Here is a 24,001-nt window from a genome sequence, read left to right as displayed (position 1 = left end):
GGCGCCGCCCGGCGCGGCACCGGCTCGCGCTGCCCTCGCTGCCGCCGCTCTGGTGCCCGCCGCTCTGGTGCCCGCCGCTCCCCGTCCCGCCGCTCCCCGTCCCGCCGTGACCCGTCGCGCTGAGCCCACTCGCGCTGAGCCCACTCCGGCTCACGACGCAACGCGCTGCCCACACCGCCGCCGCCCACGCCGCCGCCACCCGCGCCACCGCTCCCTCCCTCGAGCGAGTAGAGGGCGATCCGCCCGTCGGAGCAGACGGCGGCGATGGCGCGGCCGAGCGGGTCGGCAGCGACGCTGCGGAAGCCGCACCCGCCTCCGCGCCCCCCCCGCGGCCGCAGCGTGCCGACAACCTCGTCCGCGGACGGGACGACGAAGCGGAGCGCGCCGTCCGCGCACACGAGCGCCAGCCGCTCCTGCCTCGGCGCAGGGAGCCAGGCCGCCTGCGAGATGGCGGAGCCGCCCGGCACCTCGAGCAGCTTGAGCAGCAGGTGGGAGCGAAGCGACCACAGCGCGAGGAGGCCGCCTGCGCCCGCCCCGACGGCGTGCGAGCCGCTGCCGTCGACGGTGACCGAGCACAGCGGCACCGACGCGTGCGAGGGCGGCAGCTTGTACGTCGCCGTCTCGCCGAGGTCGGCCGAGCGCCAGACGACCACCGCGTGAGGGAGGCAGGTGAGGACGTGGCCTCCGCTCGGAGAGAGGGCGGCGCTCACGAAGGGCTCCGTCGGCGCCGCGCCCGGAGGCGAGCCCGCCGCCAGCGTGCCCACGCGGCGCAGCGCGCGGCTCTCCCACAGAGAGACGAGGTCGGCCGAGCAGGCGAGCAGTAGAGGCGCCGACGGGTGGCAGGCGAGCGTGTGGGCCGGCCCGCGGTGGCCGCGGAGGACGGCGCCCGGCGCCTGGTACTGCGCCTGCGACTCGGCGTCCCGAGACGTCTCGAGCCCCACCGCCGCCCGCTTGGCGGCGTCGAGCGCCTCGACGAGCCCGTCCTCGAGCGCCACAAAGAGTTCGTGCGAGAGGGTGGAGGAGAAGGCGAGGGCGACGCCGGCAGAGCCGCCTCGCTTGAGCACGGCGTAGCGGTTGTGCTCCAGGTCGAAGGAGATGACCTGCCCGTGCTCGTCGAGGGCGGCGACCGTGTCGCAGCGGCAGTTGAAGGCCACCTGTACGAACGCGTTGCCGCCGCGCCTCTGCTGCTGCAGCCCAAGGGTGAAGAGCAGGCCGTCTGTCGCAGAAGGCCGGCTCTTGGTCGTCCAGATCCGACCGGTTTGCAAGTTAGACGGGTTGATGAGCAGGTCGGACAGCTCCATCGCGGGGTATCGGAGAGGCGAGCGCCCGGCGCGGGCTGATCCGGCGGGGGAGAGGCGAGCGCCCGGCGTGGGGAGAGCGGGGCATCCGTTTCTTTTCCCGCTGGTACGCGCCAGAGAGTGTCTTGTTTTGTGGTTCTGGTGTCGCTCCTGTGTGACCGTCATCGCCCGTCTTGCGTCCACCCATACCGCGTTGGTGTCCCAGTCGTTGGTCGGACTGTGTTTCGCCTTCCCATCAATCAATCAACGCGCCAGTCCGCACCTGTGTCGAGCCTGTCTGCTGTGAGAGAGAGTTGTTTTGTTTAAATTCTTTTCCCACTGTTGATGAGCAGGTCGGAAAGCCCAGCTGGGCTCCATCTGACACTCGCCCCAGCCCTCGCCGCCGCCGCCCTCGCCGCCGCCCTCGCCTAGGTGTCGCCGGCCGATAGCCGATAGGCCGTGGGTGGCTGCAGCTGCCTAACTCCTACAGCCGCCGCGTTTCTGTTTTCCCAGTGCGCGCCGTCCCGTGCCCAGTGTCGTGCGAGGGAGCTTTGATTTCTTGTAAAATTCTTTTCCCTTGTCGACCCACGCGCCACGGTCGTAGGGGGTGTAATGTGTAGGTTGTTTGTTGGCAAATCAAGACACAGAGCTCACAAAATCACAGTGGGTGGTGAAAGCGAACGAGTCACTTAACTTGTTTTCCCAACAACATAGAGAACAAGCCTACAACAAGCCTACAACATACGTGCACTTAACAAACAGGCAGGGCTCAGGGGTCGATTGGGGCGGGCCACCCTGTCCAAGTGCGGAGGTGCCTTTCTGGCCAGGGGTGTCGAATGTTTACATGGCCAAATGATCATAAAGAAACAGGGAGCGTGAACTTGTGGGCGCTCGAAAGTTTGTTTTTGTTTCTGGCGTGCGCGCCCGTGCCCAGGGTTGGGGAGTTTTGTTGTAAATGCGTCTGCCGGCCAACGTTGTAACGCTTAATGGTGGTCCCGCGTGCGCCGGCGCTCGCCGTCTCTCTCCCCTCCTCGCGCGTCGTCAGTCCGGTCCGCGGCCGGCGAGACTTGCCAGCGAGCCCCTCGGCCGACGTTGAGGCGACTCGCGCCGTGGTGCGCCGCCTTTTGCATGACCCTGCCGCGGCAGCTCAGCCAGCGGAGGCGACGCCTCTGGCCGTCGCGCGCCTCCTGGCGTTCGACTTCGGGTGGTCCACACACGGAGGCGCCGTCTTCGACCCATCGGTGAAGCTCTAGATGCGCGCGAGCAATGCACGTCGAAGAAGGCCTTGCTTGTTGGCGATAGATGAGGGTCGGACGCGCTGGCTTGCGCTTGCGGTCGAGACACTGAGCTCTCCCTCCTGACCCATTCCAGGCTCTCGACGCAACGCTGCGCCCTGTCGACCTCAACGCCATCCGAATCGACGGCGCCGCAGCGGGCGACGGCATCTCGGCCCTAGCCGAGCTGCTGAGCAGGTCGGGCGCAGGCGGTGAGGGGTGCGGAGCGTTCAGTGGCGACCGCGAATGGAGTCCCCTCTCATTATCTCGTGCATGCGCTGCCGACATGAACCGGCCTCTCGTTCGCGAGGAGGCGTTTCGAGCCGTGTACCGCTGGCTTGCCACCGAGCCCCTCACGCCTGGCTCCCTGGCTCTGCTCGCTCACCTGCTCGTCACGGCGCTGACCGACGCCTGGTCGGCGATCCGAAAGGCGGCGGCCGCCGCCGTGGGCCGCCTCCTCCCTCCTCTACTGTCGCCCCCGCAGTTGGTCCTCTTCCACGCTCACCTCCTCTCCCTCTCGGAAGAGCTGCTGCTGGAGGGAGGCCCTGCAGCAGGAGGACCGGACTTGGTGGACGCGACGCCAACAGTTGGCGGTCGTGTCGACGCGCTTCCTCGGCCGCTCTTGCGCCGTCACTCTGAACCGCCACCGCGCTCGACCCCGGCGGGCGCGAGCGGGCCGTCCTGGGGATCGACTGCTCCTCGGGTGCCGCCGCAGCAGCATGGGTCGCAGTGGAAAGCGCTCGAGGGGCTGATGCTCGGCATCACGGCAATGATCCGCGCGTCGAAGCCCGCCGACGCTCTCCTCGAGGCGGGTCGCTACGATGCGCTGCGGCCGACCTTGTACCGCCTGCTCGCGCACCCGCAAATTTCTGTGCGAGAGACGGCGCGCTCCGCTTTCCTCGCGGCCCTTGACGCGTCTGGTGCCTCCGATGGCGTCTTTGTCGAGGTGATGAACCGGCTGGCTAGCGGTGCCCCCTCGGACCCGGTGTCGCAGCGCCTGCCGTCCGCACCGCTTGACCGGCATGACGAGGCTTTCTTGCCGGCAGAGGCGCGCAGCAAGTGGGAAGATTGCAGCCGGACAGGCATCCCCGGGGAAGGTCTAGAGACGCTTTCGGTGGAGTCGCTCTCGCCTTCCTCGCCTCTGTCCCCGGCGGGCCGTTTCGAGCTCGAGGCCCTGGCACGCTCGCCCAACCCCGACGGCGACCCTTTTCTCAGCATCCGGCGGGCGTCCGACTCGGCCGCTTCGCTCGCCGCCACGCTCTACGCAGGGGGGCCTCCGTGGACGCGCCCGCCGTCGGCTGGGACTGTGGGGCACTTGTCCGCTTTCGAGGCGGAGGGTCTGCTCAGCCTTGCTGCGGCTGTGCTCCCCGGCTTGCCGCCCTGCTTTGTGCTTCGGAACTGGGGACGCGTCTGGCCCGTGCTAGAGGCCTACCTGTCCCACACGGCGTCGACAGTCCGCCAGGCCTGTTCAGCACTCTTCCGTGCGGCACTCGACGCGGCGCCGACGCGGCTCCACCCCATCCTCGTGCGACTGATGCTGCAGTCCATCTCCGCTGGCTGGCACGTCGACTCCACCTCTCTCTCCCGGCTCAACCCGACCACGCCATCGCCGTCGCCCGCCGGCCCCTCCCACAGCCCTTCCAACGGGGCCTCAAGCGGAGCCTCGCTCGGCGTGGCCGCCTGCTCGCCTGCCTCGTCTACCGCACCGCATACTGCTCGCTGGCCGCTAGCCGCCGCCTCAACGGCCGAGAGCGATGCGGCTTTGTGTCATCCGAAGCCGCGCCTCGAGGCCGTTAGCGAGAGGCAGCTGTCATGGCAGAGCCGCGAGGGGCGGCTTCTGGCGCTGGAGCTGGTCTACGACTTTGTGCGGGGGCAGCACGAGGCCGCGGCGGAGGAAGTGCCCGTCACGACCTCGCGCGAGGCGGGAGCGACGAGCCCTCTACGTGCCCGTCGCGCCTCTTTCGACACGGCAGCGACGCCCCGGTCCTTCCTCAGTCCAGCGCCGGCGCCGGCGGCCACGGTTGAAGCACCGCAATCGCTCCTGTACCTGCTCAGACAAGACCCACCACCCGCGATCCTTTGTGCCACCAACGCGTTTTCGTTGCCGACTCCGCCAGCGAGGTCGACGCTGGCCGCGCCGAGCGAGGTGCCGCTACCCTGCGCCGACAGCAGCGCGGATCGGTGGGTCTGGGAGTGCGATGGCACAAACGCGGAGCGCGAGGCGGAGGAGTGGGCGCGAGCGCTCAACTGGGTCCCGTTTGGCACGTGCTTGCAGCTCTCTCTGCTGCAGGTGACTCAGTGCTTTGCGGATCGCCGTTTCGAGGTGCGGCGCATGGCAGACCAGCTGCTACGGCCGCTCACAGAGGTGGCTCTCGCCGCCGACCTGCCGGTGCTACAGGGGCTGTGGGCCAGCTTTCTGCCGCTCGTCGACTCTTTGCCGTGCTGGGTCGGCGCCTCCACCCTCCTCCTGGCACTCAATCACGCACAGCATTCGGAGGACACTCGGCCATCGGACGTGCCACGGCCGACGGCGCCGCTGGCGCTTCCACAGCGGGTGCGCGCGCTCCTTCCCGAGCTGCTCGGTCCGGTGTCTGATGTGGTAGCCGCCGCGACGTCGGACAAGGTGGTGGTGGTTGGAATGCAGCTCCTCGCAAGGCTGCTGGGCACCTTTCGCTCAGACCTCGCACTTTCTCCGCAGCGCCGCGCCACTCACACGGCCCTCCTCTCTCGCGCGCTACTCGAGGTCTCGGCGCAGGCGCACCCCGACAGGAGCCTCGAGGGGCTGCTGCGGGACGAGGCTGGCGACCGCCAATCATCGGACACATCGCCATCGCAGCACCCACCTTCGCCCGTGGCTGCCTCCGGCCGCCGCGCGCTCCCCGCCCCGATTGTTTCCGGACGCGACACAGCCCACGCGCGGCTCATTGCGTCGTCGCTACTCACCGCCGTCCACGCGGAGCTCCCCGCGGTGTGCGAGGGGCTTGAGCGCACTGAGGGTTCCGAGATGCTCCTGTACGTGCTCTCCTCGCTCCGTCTCACCGTGCGCGACCCGCCGCTGCTGCTCCCACTTCTCGAAGCGGTCGACGTCTTGCTCACAAATGACGAGCGGTGCGCCGAGAGCGGCCAGTCGGTGCTCTGCGTGATGGTGTGGCTGCTCTCGTCGCCGCTGCTCTCGTCGTTTGCGCTGCGCCATCTACTCATCATTTGCCACCGGCTGCCACAGATGCATAGCTCAGCGACACTCTTGGAGCTGCTGCGCGCGATTGCCGCCTTGCTCTTGCGCGACTCGCAGGTTGACTGCGAGGCCGAGGTGGTGAAGGGGCATGCCAATACCGCGGTGCCTTCGCCAGATTCGCTCCGAGCGCAGCTGCGAGATGCGATTGTGGGCGGCGCAAGCGATGGCATGGCCTCCGGGGCTGACTGGGGCGAGAAAGGGACATCCGGCTTGCCAGCTGCAGCGCAAGTGGGTTTCGAGGCGGTGGCGGAAGATGAAGCGGACGGTTGGGACGATTGGGATGAAGCGGAGGTGGAGGAGGAGCCGGCCGAGCCGGAGGTGGTGCAGCAGGAGGCGGGCGCGTTTCTGCGCTCTCTCTGCGCCGGCGGCGCGGCCACTGATACGCAGGGGAGATCCACGCTCAGCCAGCTACTCTTGGGCGTGCTGCCAAAGCTGTCCGGGTCGGAGACCGCAGCGCTGCTCGGCGCAGTCCGAGCGGCGCCGCCTGCACCGTGAGCTTGACGACAACCAGAGCGTGACCATGCACGTACAAGATACAGCATACGCGGTGTGCCCTGTCTACGCCGCCACATGGATACGTGACGTCTTTGCGTTTTATGTGTGACCGCCAAGTGCGCGTGAGAGTGTGCGAAACGAGCCGGCGCGGTCCCCCTCCGGCTCCGCCACGGGCGTTTTTTTTTGCCGCAAAGAGGGTTGCAAAGTCTCTTCCCCTCCACGAAAAAACAAAAGAGAGATCTCGCATCTCGCAAGTCGCATGCCATGGGGCGTGGGCGGACCCCAGCGCAAAAGTCTCCCAAATCGCACGTGCGGCGCGCGGTGTGGGCCTGGGGGGGCGTGGCTCGTGGCCTCCCCCTCTACAGCGACTCCTCGTCGCTGCGGTGATAAAAAGGCAAGACTCGGCTGCCGAGAAGTCGCGGCCCGACCTACCCGCGCGCCGCGCGCAGCTCGTCCCGCACCGCCATCAGCGCCTTGCCGAGCCGGTTCTCGCCCGTCGAGATGCCGTCGCCCGCCTGGGGGCGCGGAGAGGGCGTGGATCCTCTCGCCCCGCCTCTCCCCCTCCCCCCCCCCCTCCCGCCCCGCGCCTGGATGCCGAGCCACGGGTTGAGGTCGACGCACGCGAGCAGCTTGTCTCCCGTCGCAAGGAGGTGCGCCGCCAGGCCCGAGCCCTCGGCCGCCTCGGAGGCGTACTGCGCACGCACCGCCGACAGCACCGCTGCGGCGCGCTGCTCGGAGGAGGGGAGGTCGGCGACGGCGTCGGCGGTGATGGCCGCCTCGAGGGTGGGGTACCTCTTCCCGTCGAGCTCGAAGGGGGCGAGCGTGCAGCGCATCGAGAGCGAGAGCGCCTCCGACGAGAGGGCGTTGTAGAAGGCGTGCACGCCTACCGCCTCGTGCTGAGTCTGGGGAACGAGCCCTTGCCAGGAGAGCGCGCGGTGGGGAGTGGGTGCTCGCCCTCCGACTCGAGGTCGACGTGGCCGTCGGGGAGCTCGTCGCCCTCGCCCAGCACGAGCTCGACCTGCGGGCACCTCGCCATATCTCCCCATATCTCCCCATATCTCCTGGCACGAGCTCGACCTGCGGGCACCTCGCCAGGTCGCCTCGCCAGGTCGCCTCAAGTGGAGAGGAGGAGAGGGGAAGCGGAGGAGAGGGGCGAAGACAGGAGGAGAGGGAGGAGAGAGAGCGAGGAGATGGAGGAGAGCCGAGGAGGAGAGGAGGCGCAGAGGAGGAGGAGCAGGAGGAGAGCGGCGCGAGGAGAGACTCCCGCAGCCTCACCTGCTCGCACTCGTACGTGAAGTCGTCGTCGTGCTCCACCTCGGTGCAGTGCGCCTGGAAGGCGGCGTTGTCGGCGACGATCGCGCCGCACCCGCCGCACTTGATCCTCTTCACGCGCCGCTCCAGCTTCCTCCGCTCCGCCTCGGCGTTGTGCGCCCTCGCAATCTCAATCGCGCTCGCCGCGAGGCGAACGCCGGCGTCGAGCGGGAGGCGGCGCAGCGGGCTCGCGCCGGCGTCGCTAGCAGCGGGCTGTCCCACCAGCGGGTCGTAGTGCTGCCCTGTGTAGAGCACGAACACGCTCGCCGTCGGCGCGTCGGCCGAGTATGTCGAGCAGCGGAGTGTTTCACACGACGCGAGCACGATCTGGACATTGTAGTGCTGCGCGAGCATCAGGATCTCGGGCTCGCCGCCCCAGTGCGTCTCCACGCGGATCCACGCGCCGTAGTCGGCCACGCTGTCGTGGCCGAGTAGGAGGGCTCGCGTGTCGGGGTCCGGGTCGGCGCTGACGCTGTCGGCGCAGGCGGCGCGCAGGCGGCGCGCGGCCGCGCGCAGGTCGAGCTCGGAGGTGAGGTCCTCGCACAGATACGCGGCCGTCGTGAAGAGGCAGTTGTTGTCAGGCGCGACTCGGACACGGGCGAGGGCGGCGGAAGTGCAAGTGCTCTGATGGTCGGTCATGGTGTGGTGTTGGCGTGAGAAAGAAATCGCGCGAGGACGGGCAGATTTTTTTTTCGCGTGAGTGGTTTTCTGGCGCCGCCCCTGCTCCCCTCCGCCGCCGCGATCATGGTCGGTCGACGAGAACACGGCCGAACGGAAGAAACCCACACAACCGCCCGGTGGAAAGGGAGCTCCCCGCTCCCGTTCCCCTGTGTCCCTGATCGTCCTTACAAGATCCTGCTCGTGCAGGTGGGGACCCTGTCCTTCTCCCACCCCTCGTTTGGCGTGCCCCTTTTCTTTATTTATTTAAAGGGAGCGAGGCTCTCCCGGAAAAAGCCATGTGAAAATACGTCCTATGGCGCTTTGCGCTGGTCTATGAGAGGTTGAGGTGCGAGCCCTGGAGGCCCTGGGGATGGGGGGAGACTACCCGCGGGCCTAGAAGGCCCGCGCGCAAGGGGGTGGGACATTGAGATTGAACATTCTGTTCAGCGTGTGGACCACTTGTCCGATGTCCAGCGCGGCGCGTAGCTCGCAGGTCGGATGTCGTAACACGATGGCCGAACGGCACGCTGCTGCGCCCCACGCCGCGGTGCGCGGCGGTGATGCTGGCGTTGCCAGCCGCGCCGCTGGCACGTCGATCGCCATTGTCACCACGTCTCTCGCCGCGGTGGAGCTCTGCGACGAGGACGTGGCAATGCGCTGCTCTACTCAAAGCGATGCTGGCTCTGCTGCCGACCCTGAGTGGGAGGCAGTGCTGGCGCAGCAGATAGCAGAGGAAGCAGAGGAAGAGGAGCTCTAGTGCCGCTTCGAGCGCCGTGGCGACGACTCCGACGACGGGTGGGACAACTACAGTGAGGAGGAGGAGGAGGAGGAGGATGGCCATGCTGCTGTGCAGGGCGTGGCTGGGAAGGTGAACGAGCCGCTCGAGGAGCGGGACGAGTCGGCTCGTGTCACCGGTGGAGGATTCAGTATGCCGCAGGCGGCTCCCACCTCGATGGGTTATCACTCCTGCGACTGCGCATCGAAGAGGGCTTCAACATTCAACAAACAGGAATCGAGGGTGACCGCATGTCTGCATCAGACGTGTCATCCGTCCCGATCGTGACCAAACAAAGCCACCCTTCTTCTCAGATCAGTGCTTGCACCGATCCTGAATCCTCTGCCGCTCCCAGCCGTGCTCGCCGAGCCTCCGTCGCCTCCACCTCCGCCGCACCGACCTCCAAAAGATCCAGGAGAGCAGCAAAGAAGGAATCAAAAAATCGGGTTCCACAGAGTCAACAGGAATCAGGCAGAGAAGACGAGACGGCGGCGGGGCCGCAGCCGAAAAAGGCTAGGAGGGGAGGTCGGGCCTCGCGCCCGCCGTACAACCATCGAGAAGCAAACAGGAGAACGGACCGGGGGGGGGACCCCACCGGAGCCGGGGCAGGGAGACCGGGCGGAGGGGTTGTGATTGGCGACGCCGTCGCCAAGGGGGAGTGTGTGTCGTCGCGTGTCCTTGTCTGGTGTTTACTAGCTCCGAGTAGAGGGGACGTTCTGCTGCTATAGGGGAAACCTGGAGCGCGGTACTAACCCTCGGAGACCCGTGTTTATTTTACGGCCCTTTCCCTGCGAACGCGCACCCCCCCTAGGGGTCAGGGCTCTCTAGCCCGTAGCCCGATGCCGATCATCCGGCCCGCTGGGTGCGCTTCTTAGCTCCCCGGCCCTGGATGTGAGGTTGATATCATAACTGCACTCCAAGTGCTCCAAGTGCTCCACAGGCTACTGCGCGGTTCGACGCGCACTTCCCGCCCCACTATCGGTACTCGCATGACGACCACCAGGCGCTAGACATTTTTGGAGCCTGGCGGCGGTCTATCGGCACTCGCGAGTTCGACCCTGAGAGCAGAGAGTACAACCTCCTCAGCTCGCTGCTCCGTCGCGCGCTCCCTCGCCCAGCCGTCTTGGGCGGGCCCGCGCGCCCGGGCAGGCCCGGGCCTTCCGCCCTGGGAGGCAGAAGACCTTGCTTGGCGACTACGACCTCCTCAACCCCTCGTCGACAGCGCACCGCAAGCAGGTCCTCCTGGAGGAGGGCTGGCCTCGCGGCGAGTTGCCTTCCTTCCAAAGGTGGGGTTGCGCGAGCACATGCAGGCTCGCGCTGCGCTGCGGTATAAGGTGGGCCTGGCCTACCATGGCAATGCCGCTGAGACCGGTGAGTACTTGTACGACCCGAGCTACGCGCCGACGCTGGACATCGGACAAGTGGTCCACACGCTGACTGAACAGAATGTTCATTCAATCTCAATGTCCCACCCCCTTGCGCGCGGGCCTTCTAGGCCCGCGGGTAGTCTCCCCCCATCCCCAGGGCCTCCAGGGCTCGCACCTCAACCTCTCATAGACCAGCGCAAAGCGCCATGCGACGTATTTTCTTCTCAAGAACAAGGTGTGTGAAAAAGAAAAAAGTCCGTTGCTGTCCCATCTCCTCATCTCTTTCCCGCCTGGGCGGGGCAGTGGGCGGGCGCGCGGTGCAGCGTGGCGTGTGCGTGTGTGCGACTGCAACGTAGGACCGCTCGCGTTTGTACTATTAACAACGAAGGCGCTCTCAAAAGAAAAAGTTCGGATAATTGCTCGCTTCCCAGATCCTCTCTCGGTCGCCATGCTCGCCTCTGCCCTCTCGCTCAGCAGCTCGCTCGTGACGCCCGCCCCGGGGCGCGTCGCGCCGATGCAGCGGTCCGCCGACGTCAGCATGGCCGCGAAGGACTCGGTCACCGCCGGTCAGGTCGCTGGCATGGCTGCTGCGGTGCTTGCGGTCGGGGTGCAGTCGGCGTCGGCCGGCCCCTTCACGCGCACAGACATTGCGTCGCTGACGTACCAGCAGATCAAGGGCACGGGGCTGGCCAACACCTGCCCGGTGGTCGAGCAGGTCGACGGCATGAAGACCGAGATTAAGGTCGGCGGCAACTACAAGATCGACGAGTTCTGCCTCGAGCCGACCTCCTTCCAGGCGCGCCCTCCTGCACAGCCTTCACACGACGCGCGTCGAGCGTCCACGCCTGATGGGGCAGCATCTCCGCGGCGGCGCACTGCGCGCTGCAACCGGTCGCCGGCCTCTTTCCCCTCGCCCCCCTCCCCTCCTCTCCGCCCCCGCGCCGCCTCGCGACAGCGCCGCTGCTGCCGACGGCTGCAGGTTCTGGAGGAGAAGCTGACGAAGTCGGGCGTGGTGACCGAGGCGGTCGACACCAAGGTGACGACGCGCCAGACCTACGTCCTCACCGGCATGGAGGGCGACCTCGTCCAGAAGGACGGCAAGCTCACCTTCCTCGAGAAGGCAGCCGCTGCACCGCCGCCGCTGCACCGGGCCCCGCCCCTCTCCTTACCCTGTCGCCGCAAGCTGCCCTGCCCCCACGGCAGCGCGCGCTTCCCCTCCTCTCCCCGAATGCACCCGTGACCCCCTCCTCCCCCCCCCCCCCCCCTTCAGGACGGCATTGACTACGCCCCGACCACCGTCCAGCTGCCCGGCGGCGAGCGCGTGCCCTTCCTCTTCACCGTGAAGAACCTCGTCGCGCAGTCGGTGGCCCACCCGCCCACCGCACTGTTCCCTGCGCCAGCCTCTCCAGCTGCCTCTCGCACCCTCGCCGGTCCTGCCTCCCTCGCTCCCCCCCACCCCCCCACCCCCCACCCCCCACCCTGCAGCTACCCCTCGCCGCGCCTGCCTCCCTCGCTCCCCCCACCCGCCCCTCACCCCGCCGCCCCTCACCCCGCCGCCCCTGCCCCGCCCCAGGACGGTGCCACCTCCTCCATCAGCCCGGGCCTCAAAATGTCGGGCGGCTTCAACGTGCCCTCCTACCGCACCGGCCTCTTCCTCGACCCGAAGGGCCGCGGCACCACCACTGGCTACGACCAGGCCGTCGCGCTGCCCGCGCTGCAGGCCGGCGGCGACGAGTCGCTCTTCAAGGAGAACAACAAGAAGTTCGACGTCGGCCGCGGCTCGATTGAGCTCAAGGTCACCTCGGTCAACGCGGAGCTGGGCGAGTTTGGCGGCGTCTTTGTGCAGAAGCAGCCCTCCGACACCGACCTCGGCTCCAAGGTGCCCAAGGAGCTGCTGCTCAAGGGCCAGTTCTTTGGCACCGTCGTGCCCAACTAGAGCCCGTCTTTTCCCCGACCCGATGTGATGGCTGTGGCAAGCCCGCGTGCAGCAGGGCCGGCTCCAGCGGGTCGCTCCTCGACTTTTGGGATGGCGCGGATATGTGTGCACACAGAGAGAGGTGTGGTCCGCTTTGGCGAGTAGCGTCACCAGATAAAAACAGATACACGCGAGACAGACACGGCGGACCTCTTGCTACTTGCTAGCCAGTAGCCTTGTCGGAGCTCGCGACCACGCCGGCGACGGCCCCCGCCGCCCGCGGCGGCACACCCGCCTCCCGCGCGCACGCCCCGCTCTCGGCCGCCGGCTCTCCGGCTCTCCGCATTCCGGCAAGTGCTCTCGCTCGATGCGATTGGCTCGGTCGCCGCAGCGCACAGCCGCACACGCGGGCTCAGTCCACGCAGCGCACAGCACAGGCGCACGGCCAACCGCCCGGCACGAGAGACCAGAGCGCCGGCTGCCGCCTCAGAAGGGCTTCGCGTCGAGGAAGGAGGAGATGAAGGCGAGCGACGCCGCCGGCTGGTAGGTAGGCACCATGTGGCCTGCCAGCCGGATGGTGAGGAAGGAGAAGTCGTGCTTGCCCTCGGAGGGGGTGTACGCCGTCACGTAGCCGGCGGGCGCGCGGCGCTTGCCGGGCAGGTACCAGGGGCGCCACGCCTTCGCCTCGGTGAGGACGCCTCGCTTCTCGAGCATGCCGATCCACTCCTCGTTGCCCTTGTACGGCACGCACGCGTCCGCGTCGCCGTTGTAGATGAGCACGCGCAGCTTGCCGGAGAGGGAGGGCCACAGCGTGATCGAGGCGGGGCCGGAGAGGGAGTAGTGGAAGCTCGACTTGTGCGGAGCGTCGAGGTGGAGCGCCTTTCGCACGTCCGGGCGAGTGATCCACTCCTCCGTCGCAGCCATCCCCCCGCACCGCCACGTGAAGCCTCCCTCCGCCGAGCTCGAGCGCGGCGCGAGGTCGGCGCGCAGCCGCTGGCGCGCCCAGCGCATCGACTTGTTGTGCGCGGCGAGCCGCTCCTGCATCTCGTCGCAGTTGTCATAGATGTTGTAGACATTGTGCGGCCCGACCTCGGCGGAGACCCGCTCGAGGAGGACGTCGCACGCGGCGCCCGGCTCGTCGAACTGCCCGTCGCAGGCGGCCTGCACCTGCTCGTACAGCTTCTTCGAGACGAGGCCCTTTCCAAAGTACATCTCGACGTCGTTCCGCTCCTCGTTGGGCCCGTTGCAGGCCACGCTCGTCTCGTCGCCGCCCCAGCACGCGTTGCCCGCCGCGATGCCCTTGAGGGGGAGCGTCGAGTTGAAGGGCGCGTGCGAGAGGATGTAGCTCGCGATGTTTGGGCCTGCACCGCGGAGGACGCAGGTCAGAGGATGCTGTCGCCTCGCCCTGCTTGCTTCGGCTAAGCCTCGCCGTACTGGCCAAAGTACGACTCTCCAGTCAGGTAGAGCGGGTTGGTGGCGAACTCGGGGAAGGCGCGCGAGAACTCGACCAGGCTGTGCGCATACGCCTCGGCCTGCGAGACGTCATCCCACTTGCACCCCACAGGCTTGCCCGCCTTGACACACGTTGAGAAGCCCGCGCTGTTGCCACTGCCGGCGGGTGACTCGAGGTAGAGCATGTTGGCGACCTTGTTCCACGCAAACTCGTTTGCAGAAGGGCCGTCGGAGGAGAGCGAAAAGTAGCCCATCTCGGTGAAGAGGCCGACGTCGATGCTGGAGCCGCCCGGTCCGCCCTGGTGCCAAGTGACCACGGCGTCGTTCTGCGGGTCCCGTTGCGACGTGTGGAACTGATAGTGGATGCGCAGCTCATCGTAATCGTTCAGCGTGAAGGGACCCTTGACTGCGAGATAGCCGCTGTAGAGCTTGAACGGCCAGCTGTCGAAGCCTGGCAGACTCGTGACGAGGTCAGCCTGGGGAGCCGATAGCGGGGCGAGGAGAGCAGAGATCATGCTTGGCGTGGTTGAGCCGGCTGGGACTGGACAGGAAGACCCGAGTGACTGGACAGCGTCGCCTTGATCGACTTCCGATCGACTCTTCCGGCGTGTGCGGGGCAGGTTATTTCTTTTCCAGCACCTTGGCCCCGACCCGAGACCATTCGCGGAAAATGAACGTCGAACGATCTGACACCACGACCACCCGCGAGCCGCGTGCCGCCCGGTCGTGTGTCTCCGCCTCGGTCGGGACCCGTGTCGCGTGTCGTGCGTCGTGCGACGTGCGTGTCGGCCGGGCGGGCGATTCCGACACGCCGGCTAAGCCCGCGCCACGCAAGCCCATGCGCAAGCCGCAAGTGGTGCTTTTCGAGCCTCAAGGGGGGTCCGAGTTAACAATAACATGAGTCCGATCCGGATAACATATAAGCCCCAGACTCGAGGCCCCAGACGCAGTGACACACACAGCCGCCGATTAGGCCGCCGCTACCTCTTCAGCTCCACCGCCTCGGCGCCTGTTGCGGGGTCGTCAAACACGCTCACGCGGTGCCGCAAGCCTTTGAGGCTCCTCCGGTAGGCCTTGCGCAGATCCTCCTTGTCGGACGAGCCGAGCGCGGCGGCCGCCCCGCTGACCGCCGCCTTGCGGAGCCGCTTGGCGTCCAGTTTCCCGCCGGGCGCCGCCTCCAGCCTCCGGAGAATGTCTGCCTGCCAGTCAAACCCGCCCGTGCTGCCCGTCGCCGCCTTCGCCCCGGCCGCCTTCTCCGCCGCCGCCTTCTCGACCGCCGCCTCGCTCTTCTTCTCGCGCTTCCTGCTCTTCTTCTCCTGCTTTGAGGCGCCCGCCGCCGCCGCATCTCCCTTGCGCTTCTTGGCGCCCGTCTCTCCCGGGGCGCCCATGCCCGCCGCCTCGTCCGCCGCCGCCCGCTGCGCCTCCTTGAGCGTGCCGCCCACCGTCTCGCCCTTGACAAACATCGAGTACAGCCCGCCCGCGACGGTGTTCTTGGCCTTCATCTCAAAGGCCACCGGCCGCGCCCACGGGTCCCAGTGGCCAGCGGCCACCGCGCCGGCGCTCGTCGACTGGAACTCGCGCTTGTTCTCTGCCCCACCGCGCGCCCTCTTTGCCGCCTTCTCCGCCTTTCGCGCCGCCTTTGCCTCGGCGGCGTTGAAGCCAAGGCCGCCTGCCGAGCCGCGCAAGCTCGAAGCATCCTCCAGGCTCTTGTGGAGCTTCGTGAGCTTCTCGGCCTGCATCACGCCAGCAGCAACTCGTAGCCTCAGAAAAGAAAGAATTCGGCGCCGCGCCCTCGCACAACACTGGGCACGGTGCCGTTCTCCCATCCCTCCCTTGGGTTGTCTGTTTTCTTGCTTTCTTTGGGCACGGGACTGGCGCGCACTGGCACTAACACAGATCCACCAGAAAAGAAAGAATTCGAAGACCGCGCCTGGGCCTTACCGACTGCCATGAAGCAGCAGGGCCGTCGGCGATGGGATTCACGTTCTGCCCGAAGGGGAGGGGGGTGTCGCGCATCGATTATGTATGGGCCAATGGGCCGGCGATAGGATGGTCGTCAGTTGGGCAACCTGCGCGGGCGGCAGTGGCGACCCGGGCGGGCCCCCTCAGTGCGGACCACGTGCCGGTGGTCGCAAGGTTGACGGGCTCATTTCAATGGGGAGCCGGGCCAGGCATGGTAAGGGGACCGCAGAGGGCAGTGGGCATTGGGCCAGCGGAGCGCCCCAGGCGAAGCCCCATGGGGGTGGAGCGGCAAGGCCGCTTGAGAGATGAGCTGGCGCGGCCTTTGCGAGTAGAGTCGGGACGTACGGACGAGCCGAGGACGATAGAGAGACCGCGGGGGCGGGCGCGAGTCCTCGATCGAAGTGAGCTGGCCCCACTTCCCGGGGAGGGGCGGCGTGGCGATCTAATGCCGCTGCCCTCGCCCGAGGAGTCGGGCATGGGATCACCGTCGGTGGTGGCGACAGAATCGGACAGAGAAGACGAGGCGGTGGCGGGGCCGCGGCTGAAAAAGGCTAGGAGGGGAGGTCGGGCCCCGCGCCCGTCAGACGATCATCGGAAGGCGAACAAGAGGAAGAACTCAGAGGAGAGGGGAGCCTCCTCCGGGGTGAGGATGAGGACCTTGCGCGAAGGGGCCCTGAGCGGTGACGTCGTGTGAGAGTGCGTGTCGTGTGCATGTCTGGTGTTCATTATAGCTCCGAGTAGAGGGGGCGGTCTGCTGCTAGGGGAAACCCGGAGCGCGGAGCCAACCCTCGGAGACCAGTGTTTACTTTACGGCCCTTTCCCTGCGAACGCGCACCCCCGGGGCTAGGGCTCTCTAGCCCGTAACCCGATGCCAATCATCCGGCCCGCTGGGTGCGCTTCTTAGGACTTAGCTCCCCGGCCCTGGATGTGCGGTTATCCGGTTAATGACTGCACTCCAAGTGCTCCAAGACCGCCCCTAAACGCCCTCCACCCAGCCCAAGGGTGGGCGACGGCTAGCACCTGTGGTGGCGGCGTGCCGTCCTCCCATCCCTCCCTTGAATGTTCGTTTTTTTCTTTCTTGGTGAGCCGGTGGGTGTGCCAGTCCGCGCCAGTCCGCGCCCTTGTCGTGCCAGTGAGCAGTGTGCTGTGAGAGAGGCTTGTATTTTAAGTAAGAATTCTTTCTTTCTTTGGGCGTGCGGCTACCAACCTGCACTCCAAGTTCCTCTGAGCTCTGTGTCCCTGAGTTCCTCCCTTATTGCAATACAAGATCCTGCTCGTGCAGGTGGTGGGGACCCGGTCCTTCTCCCAGACTCCCACCCCTCGAGCCCTCGTTGGCGTTTTCGAGCGCGTCGATTTATGCACTTGGAGTTTATTCGTTGTTTATTTCGTTCGCGTTTTCTCCGAGTTGCACCGCCGGTTTTGGGCGTGTGGTGGCACTGGTGCCAGGAGCCCCACGACCCACACAGAGCACCACAGTCTAGAGTCTTCCCTGCGTCCTGGTTTTTCGGTTTTATTTCTTGCAGTTTCACGACACTCTTAACAACCAGCGCTACTCTTCCCACTCCCTCACCAGCGTCGTCCGCCACATTTCTCGCGTAAACCGTTGCCACTCGAAGCCCGTTGCGCAGTGCATCGTGCATCGGTTGTCCCACACGACAAAGTCTCCCGGCTCCCACTGCCACTGGACCACAAACTCGTCGCGCGTCGCAAAGGGCAGCAGCGCACGAAGCTCCGCCTCGACCGACGGCATCTCGACCGCCTCGAGCTCGCACCGGTCCATCTCCGCGCGCGAAAGCTCGGCCCCGCCGGGCAGCACCGCGCAAGTCCCCGCGTTCATGCCGGACAGCGCCTCCCTGCCCGTCTGCGGGTGCCGCAGCACGAGAGGCACTCTCTGAGCCGGGTTGGCCCTCCGCTGGGCCTCGGAGAGAGTCGGGTAGTCTGGCGAGCCCCGCTTCTTCACCTTTGCGTCGTGGTGCGCCATCGAGCAGACGCAGGTCAGGCCCCGCAGCCGCTCCTTGGTCACCTCGTCCAGGCTCGCGAAGGCGGTCGTCGCGTCCGCAAAGCACGTGGCGCCGCCCGAGGGCGGGGCCGTCACGCAGTACAGCGCCGAGCCGACGGGAGGCCGCCGGCGGTACAGCGAGTCCGTGTGCCACGCTGGCTGCCGCTCGGCGGCTCGGTACTGAGCAGAGCCGCCCGGCGGCAGCGGCGCGGAGATGGTGTGCATCGAGATTAGGCGGCCCGTCTCGTCGCGCACATTGCCGATGCGCATGACCGACGAGAGACCGCCCACCCGGAAGTGAATCTTGCTGTCATCCAGCTCCTGCTCAACCTCCCCGAAGAGCGCAGACAGCTCGAGCATGCCGCGAGGCGTCAGCGAGAGGCCGCGAAGCACGAGCAGGCCGCCGTTCTGCCGCCACAGGCGCCGCAGCAGCGCGCCATTGCGGATCAGGGATGGGAGCGATGCTTCCACGCAGGCGCCAAACGGCCGCAGCGGCCGGTGGTGCAGCGGCAGGAGGCCTCGCTGCCTTTGCAGTAGGAGGAGCGCGGTCGCGGCGACAGCGACGGCAATGAGAGCGGTGGAGGAGTGCATGTAGGTGCGTGTGGCGGGCGGGCTGGGCTGTGTGCTCTGGGCTGTGTCACGAAGCCGCCGAGAGAGCGAAGCCGCCGGCGAGAAAAGGATTTGATGGTTTCTTTTTCCGCTCTGTCTTCTCTCCTCTCTCTCTCTCTCTCTCTCTCTCTCTCTCTCTCTCTCTCTCTCTCTCTCTCTCTCTCTCTCTCTCTCTCTCTCTCTCTCTCTCTCTCTCTCTCTCTCTCTCTCTCTCTCTCTCTCTCCGAAACGTCACAAGTCTTTAGTAAAACGCCACCCCGCCCCGAACCGTTTTCGTTTCTTTTGCAGCTCCCCTACGCGGCGGCCAAAGGATACAGCATACTCCAGAACCTCGAGAGCCTTCGCTCGAGGGCTCCGAAGCTGCTTTCTCGACGTTTATGCGGCCAACGCCACTGCTGCGCCTTCTCGACTCTCCGACCAACGTACTTCTGCTCGCCGTGTTCGTCGACATGTTTGGCGTCGCCCTCGTGCTGCCGAACCTTCCATTTCTCTTTGCGGAGCTGGGCGGCACGCCAGAGAGCTTTGGCGTGCTCTCCTCCGTCTACGCGATAGCTCAGCTCACGGGCGGACTCGTCATTGGCCTGGTCGGCGACCGCCGCCTCGGCCAGAAGCTCTCGCTCCAGATCAGCTTTCTCGGCGCCGCTCTCTCCTACGCCGTGGCCGGCGTTGCGACGTCGCTGCTGCTGCTCGTCGCATCCCGAGTGATCGTCGGGCTGGCCAAGCAGACGATGACATGCTCGACGGCGCTTCTCAGCTCGCTCACCGACGAGGGAGGCCGCACGCAGGCCCTCGGCCGCCTCTCCTCCACTATGGCGCTCGCCCTCTCCCTCGGCCAAGCGCTCGGTGCGCCCGCCCGCGTTGCCGCCTCTCCTCAGCGCGGCTCACGGCCCGCCCTCTTCGCTCAGGCGGCATCATCGCCTCCCGCTATGGGCGGCGCATCCCGTGCCTCGCGGCGGCGGCTCTCTTTGCGGCCGACATCGCCCTCGTGCAGCTCTGCCTTCCGCACGTGGCCGCGCGAGGCGGAAAGGGCGGCGGCGAGAGCGGCGGGGACGGCGGGAGGAGTGGCGGCGGTGGCCGCGTCGCCGCCGTACGCTCCTCGCTGCAGCAGACGGCGGCTGCGTTCGGCGGCGGCGGCGGCGAGATGCTGCTGCTCCGGCTGCTGTACAGCCTGCTCATGCGGGCGGGGTACTCAATGCACGCGCTGTACGAGAGCCAGGCGGCAGTCCCTCGCCTCGCGCCTCACTGCTCACGCCTCGCGCCTCACGCCTCACGCCTCGACCTGGCGCCTCACTCCTCGACCTGGCGCCGCGTCCGTCAGGTGTGGTCCCTCTCTCCGGCCGTGTCTGGCTCTCGCCTTCCCTCGCGCGGCCGGCTGCGCGGCACGGGCGTGGCCGTGACCTGCCCACGGCCCGTGTCCGTAGGCTCTCTCGCCTCGTACAACCAGCTGCTCGGCCTCGCGGTAGACTGGCTCCTCGTCGGCAGGCTCGCGGCCAGCCGGGGAGAAGGGCGGCTCCTCTGCCTCTGCCTCTGCCTCGCAACCCTCAACTCGCTCCTCGAGTCGCGCCACCGCGCGTTCCTCCTCTACGCCGGGCGCCGCCGCCGCCGCGAAGAGCCGGCGAAGCGGCGGCGGACTCACCCGCGACTTCGCGCGGCTGTAGGCTGCACCTCCCCGTCTCCGCCGTCCTCGGCCGGATCACAAAGACGTGCCTCGCCTCGCTCTTCTCGAAGTCGGTGCCCGCCGCCGACCAGGCCCTCGTCCTCTCCGTCCTCGACATCGGCAACTCCGCAATCAACGTCGTCGCGCCGCTCTACGGCGGATCCGTCGTCGGCCGGCTCGGCGTCGCGTCGCAGCCGCTGCTCGCTGCGGCGCACTACGCGCTCCTCCTCGCGCCAACCGCGCTAGTCGTGAGGCGCGCCGAGAGCGAGGCCGCGCGGAGAGGAGGCGGCGCCAAGCCAAAGGAGCTGTGAGCTCGGCACGTTGCCCGCGGCCGTACGTTCGTGTCGTCGGCCCTCGAGATTCGTTTAGCGGTCTCGAGTCTGTACAGGAAAACTAAGCGTGGGCGACGCGAGTGTGTATATGTATCCGAGTGTACACATTGTGAGACCCCGCTTGTTGGCTTTGCGCCACCGCCCTCCGTACTGAGCGTGTAACTCTGTGATCTGATCTGACAGTCTGTCCGAATTTTTCTTTTCTTGAGACCCCCTGCCCCTCCTAAGGGGGCGCGAGGGCCGGATTTAGCAGCACGGATTCCCTGTAGGTATAGCAGCGCGGAATGCTCGCCAGCAGCAGCACGGCCCGCCGTCGGTCGCGGTCCGGTCTCGTCTTAGTTCTGGCAGCGTCGGCGCCGACCTGCTCCCGCGCTGGCCACGCATCATGCTGCGCTTCCGCGCGAGCAATCGCGTAACGGGAGGCTCGCTGGCTTTTTGTGCATTGTGGCTTTTTGGACGGCTTTTTTGGATTCTCCCGCCCTCCCACCCCTCTCTTGGATTTTTTTAAAACGCCTTTGCAGAAATGCAAATGGGGAGTCACATGACATTTGACATGCCATGCATGTGCATGCACGCACATGCGGCACCATGACATGCGCACATGCGGCATGTGCATGTCCATGTGCATGCAGATGCACCTTTTCGTCTATGACTATGTGTGTGAGCTGCGAAGTCGAAGTCACTGTGTCGTGCGATAATTTTCTTGTTTCGTATAAACTTGGAGCACTTTGGAGTGCAGGTCGGTAACTAACCACCAGGACCGGGGAGCTGAGAAGCCTGAGGGAGGATGTAGAGGATGTAGAGTGTAGAGAGCGCTGTAGAGCTGTAGAGCTGGAGAGCGCTGTAGAGCTGTAGAGCTCTACATCCGTCGCGTGACGATGTGAGTCCGATGTAGAGCGATGTAGAGGCGCTCTACAACGTGAAATATCTACAACAAACTCTACATCATAAGCGGCGAACGAGGCACGGTCGCTCTCCGACATGAGGCGCGTTGCACTTGCCAGTGCTGCCCTGGCCTTCTGTCTGCCCGCCCAATGGGTGGCAGGTGCCTCTGCTGCTGTGGCATGCCTCACGGCTGAGACTGGCCGGCGCCTCGGCGCGTCAGCTCGGCTCGGCGTAGCGATAGTGGCCAGCGCAACTCGCCTGGACTCAACCCAGGAGCTCCCGCACGCGCTGGCGCGAGTCATGGCGCATGCAACGCTCAACAATGATCGCCTCGCCTCGCGCAAATGCGACCGTCCTCGCAGCCGACAGTCCACCGCCTGCTAAAGAAGCACAGCGACGAATGCGGCACCGGCGACGCATGGCAGGCTGGTCATGACGCGCAGTTATAGGGTGTTGTGTGCCGTCAGAGTGACTATCTGTGTGTCAGTGATAGTCAGGGCCGTCCATCAGAGCTCCAGTAAGCTCGGAGAAACCCCATTAGCGCGGCTCGGTTTGGCTGTAGAGCCTCTACAACAAACTCTACAGCAAAATCGCGCTCTACATCGCTTTACATCGGACTCACATCGTCACGCGCCGGATGTAGAGCTCTACAGCTCTACAGCGCTCCAGAGCGCTCTACAGCTCTACAGCTCTACAGCGCTCTACACTCTACATCCTCTACACCCTCCCTCCCTCAGTGAGAAGCTTGGCCTTTATACGCTTTTCTCGCCGAGTACTATCTATATTCTTTTTGCGTATTCTTTCCGTATTCTTGTCCAAAATAGGGTCTATATTCTCGAATATGGCAAGAATAGATCCCAGTTGGCCAGACGATTGGGGTCGGGTTGCGGGCTAGAGAGCCCTAGCCCTGGGGGGGTGCGCGGTCGCAGGGCCATAACACGGGTCTCCGAGGGATAGCTCCGCGCTCCGGTGTAAGGTGAACAATTTCTTCTTGTTAGTGCGCGCCAGTCCCTACCCAAAGAAAGAAAGAAAGAAAACAGACAACCCAAGGGAGGGATGGGAGGACGGCACGCCGCCACCACACAGGGATTTTAAGGAGAGGTGTGTGGTGCGCTATCCGTCGCCCACCCTAGGGAGTCTGCCTCTTCCTATCTCTCTTCGCAGTCTCTCGCCGATTCTCGCTGCAACCTTCATGCCACCTCGCGGTCGTCCCACCCTCGTCGTTCTCTCCCTTGTCACTTCCTCCTCTGTCGCGTTGTTCTAAAATTCTTTTTCCTTCGCGGCAACGCGATGGCGGCAAGGCCTCTTTGCGCGCCCGCCCTCGCCACGCCGAAGACCAACCGACGTCGGACCGCGGTGAGACCGCGCCGCCCCCCGCGCCCGCCCGCGCCCGCAGCGTGAACACATACGCGCGTCCCTCACCACACGGAAACATACGCGCCAGCCGCGCAGCAGCCTCACATGCAGCGCCGACCGCATGCTCGCGCCCTGGGCCGCCGACGACCCGGTCGGGCGGGCTGCGCGGCCGCCGTACACCATCAGGCAGGCGCGCGACCACCCGCAGCACGCCGCAGCCCACCGCGCAGCCCTGCCAGCCAAAGCTGCGCCTCCCAGCTGCACAAACAGGCGCTCAACAGAGCACAGCGCACAGCACACGCCGGCGCGCGCGCAGCACACGCAGACGCACGCGCGATTCCAACACGCACACGCGCACAGCACGCGCGCATCGCACGCCAGCGCAGCGCCGCACACAGAGCACACTTGCCCACATCAGCAGCAGCCAGCCTGCCACAATCCTCATCTCACACACGCGCGCGCACGCACACTCCCCACGCCGGCGCACGCATTGGGCGTCGCCGAGAGGAACCAGAAGAACCAGAGAGTCGGCTTGAGGCCGTGAGGGATCCAGATATGGATCCCTCAAGGCCTCAAGCCGACTCCCTCAAGGCCTCAAGGCATCAACCTGGCTCCTTCCAGGCATACCTAGCCCCCTTCAGGCACCAATCAGAATCTTCCCAGGCATTATCCTGACTCCATCCAGGCAGGAGCTGGCTGCACCTCGCGATATCCCGCTCCATCTCGCCTAATCTCGCCCCATCTCGTCTAATCTCGCCTCGCCTCGCCTCATCTCGCCTCATCTCGCCTCATCTCGCCTCATCTCGCCTCATCTCGCCTCATCTCACCTCATCTCGCCTCATTACGCCGCACGACGTGACCCGAGATCGACCCGAGATGGACCCGGGATCGAACCGAGATCGACCCGAGATCGACCCGAGATTGACCCGAGATTGACCCGAGATCGACCCGAGATCGACCCGAGATCGACCCGAGATCGACACGAGATTGACACGAGATCGGCCAGAGATCGACCCAACGAGGCCCCTCTGGGGGGGAGATTGACTCAACAAGGCCCCAAAGCCCCCTCTCTGGGGGACCCCTCCCCCCCCACCCCGAGTGTCCGTGTCCTTCGCGAGTCACCGATGGGGAGCGGGGGGGGGGGTGCGAAAAACGAACAGGGGAGGCTGGGGAGGGGGGGGTCCACTCTGAAGACAGCCGACCGCGGAGGGGTTTTGTCCCACAGGGTTTTACCCTCCGCGTGAGGATCGGCGCGGCGAGGGGGTAGGTTCGAATTCGCCGCGCAACATTTCACCCCCACAGGACCCCGCCCACCCCCCCTCATGGTCCCACCACCTAGAACCCCAACCTTGGCTTCGCACCCCCTCCTTGCGCAGTGTCCCCCGCTATGTGTCGCCGTCTTCGGGGCACGCAATCCTGTGCAGTCAGGGCAAGTGGGGG

The 24,001-nt window shown here is 66.3% G+C and overlaps 6 protein-coding genes across 6 annotated transcripts in view; 3 read left to right on the top strand and 3 right to left on the bottom strand.

Annotated features, from left to right (window-relative positions):
* EMIHUDRAFT_110716 (hypothetical protein) overlaps positions 1-1,301 on the bottom strand; it is a gene marked incomplete at both ends in the record, with an annotated part of 3,837 nt that extends 2,536 nt beyond the window's left edge. Inside the window, one exon of the mRNA XM_005787992.1 lies at positions 21-1,301. Within this exon, the coding sequence (XP_005788049.1) occupies positions 21-1,301 (1,281 nt within the window). The remainder of the gene's footprint in view (positions 1-20) is intronic.
* A 931-nt stretch (positions 1,302-2,232) lies between these two features.
* On the top strand, positions 2,233-6,281 carry EMIHUDRAFT_227385 (hypothetical protein; the record flags this gene model as incomplete). The annotated part of the gene is made up of 3 exons (XM_005787991.1): positions 2,233-2,266; positions 2,424-2,518; positions 2,649-6,281. 3 exons carry the CDS (start codon positions 2,233-2,235, stop codon positions 6,279-6,281), a joined length of 3,762 nt encoding a protein of 1,253 aa, XP_005788048.1.
* A 212-nt stretch (positions 6,282-6,493) lies between these two features.
* EMIHUDRAFT_362970 (hypothetical protein) lies at positions 6,494-7,297 on the bottom strand (the record flags this gene model as incomplete). The annotated part of the gene is made up of 3 exons (XM_005787990.1): positions 6,494-6,796; positions 6,899-7,164; positions 7,255-7,297. Coding segments are annotated over 3 exons (396 nt in total), but the record flags the coding sequence as incomplete, so codon positions are not given.
* Positions 7,298-10,822: 3,525 nt separating this feature from the next.
* On the top strand, positions 10,823-13,979 carry PSBO-1 (oxygen-evolving enhancer protein 1 of photosystem II). Its single transcript, XM_005787989.1, has 5 exons — positions 10,823-11,190; positions 11,374-11,514; positions 11,665-11,757; positions 11,968-13,668; positions 13,737-13,979. The coding sequence occupies exons 1-4, from the start codon at positions 10,843-10,845 to the stop codon at positions 12,328-12,330; spliced, it is 945 nt and encodes a 314-aa protein (XP_005788046.1). The 5' UTR covers positions 10,823-10,842; the 3' UTR covers positions 12,331-13,668; positions 13,737-13,979.
* A 3,293-nt stretch (positions 13,980-17,272) lies between these two features.
* EMIHUDRAFT_110713 (hypothetical protein) lies at positions 17,273-18,082 on the bottom strand (the record flags this gene model as incomplete). The annotated part of the gene is made up of 1 exon (XM_005787988.1): positions 17,273-18,082. The coding sequence occupies one exon, from the start codon at positions 18,080-18,082 to the stop codon at positions 17,273-17,275; it is 810 nt and encodes a 269-aa protein (XP_005788045.1).
* Positions 18,083-18,708: 626 nt separating this feature from the next.
* EMIHUDRAFT_110712 (hypothetical protein) lies at positions 18,709-20,299 on the top strand (the record flags this gene model as incomplete). The annotated part of the gene is made up of 4 exons (XM_005787987.1): positions 18,709-19,174; positions 19,237-19,401; positions 19,753-19,903; positions 19,990-20,299. The coding sequence occupies 4 exons, from the start codon at positions 18,709-18,711 to the stop codon at positions 20,297-20,299; spliced, it is 1,092 nt and encodes a 363-aa protein (XP_005788044.1).
* Positions 20,300-24,001: the final 3,702 nt, after the last annotated feature.

This window comes from Emiliania huxleyi, assembly GCF_000372725.1.
Source record: "Emiliania huxleyi CCMP1516 chromosome Unknown EMIHUscaffold_139, whole genome shotgun sequence".
In the NCBI taxonomy this organism is placed as follows: Eukaryota; Haptophyta; order Isochrysidales; family Noelaerhabdaceae; genus Emiliania; species Emiliania huxleyi.
The sequence above is the reverse complement of the archived record's forward strand: the minus strand, read 5'-3'. Positions and strand labels throughout refer to the sequence as shown.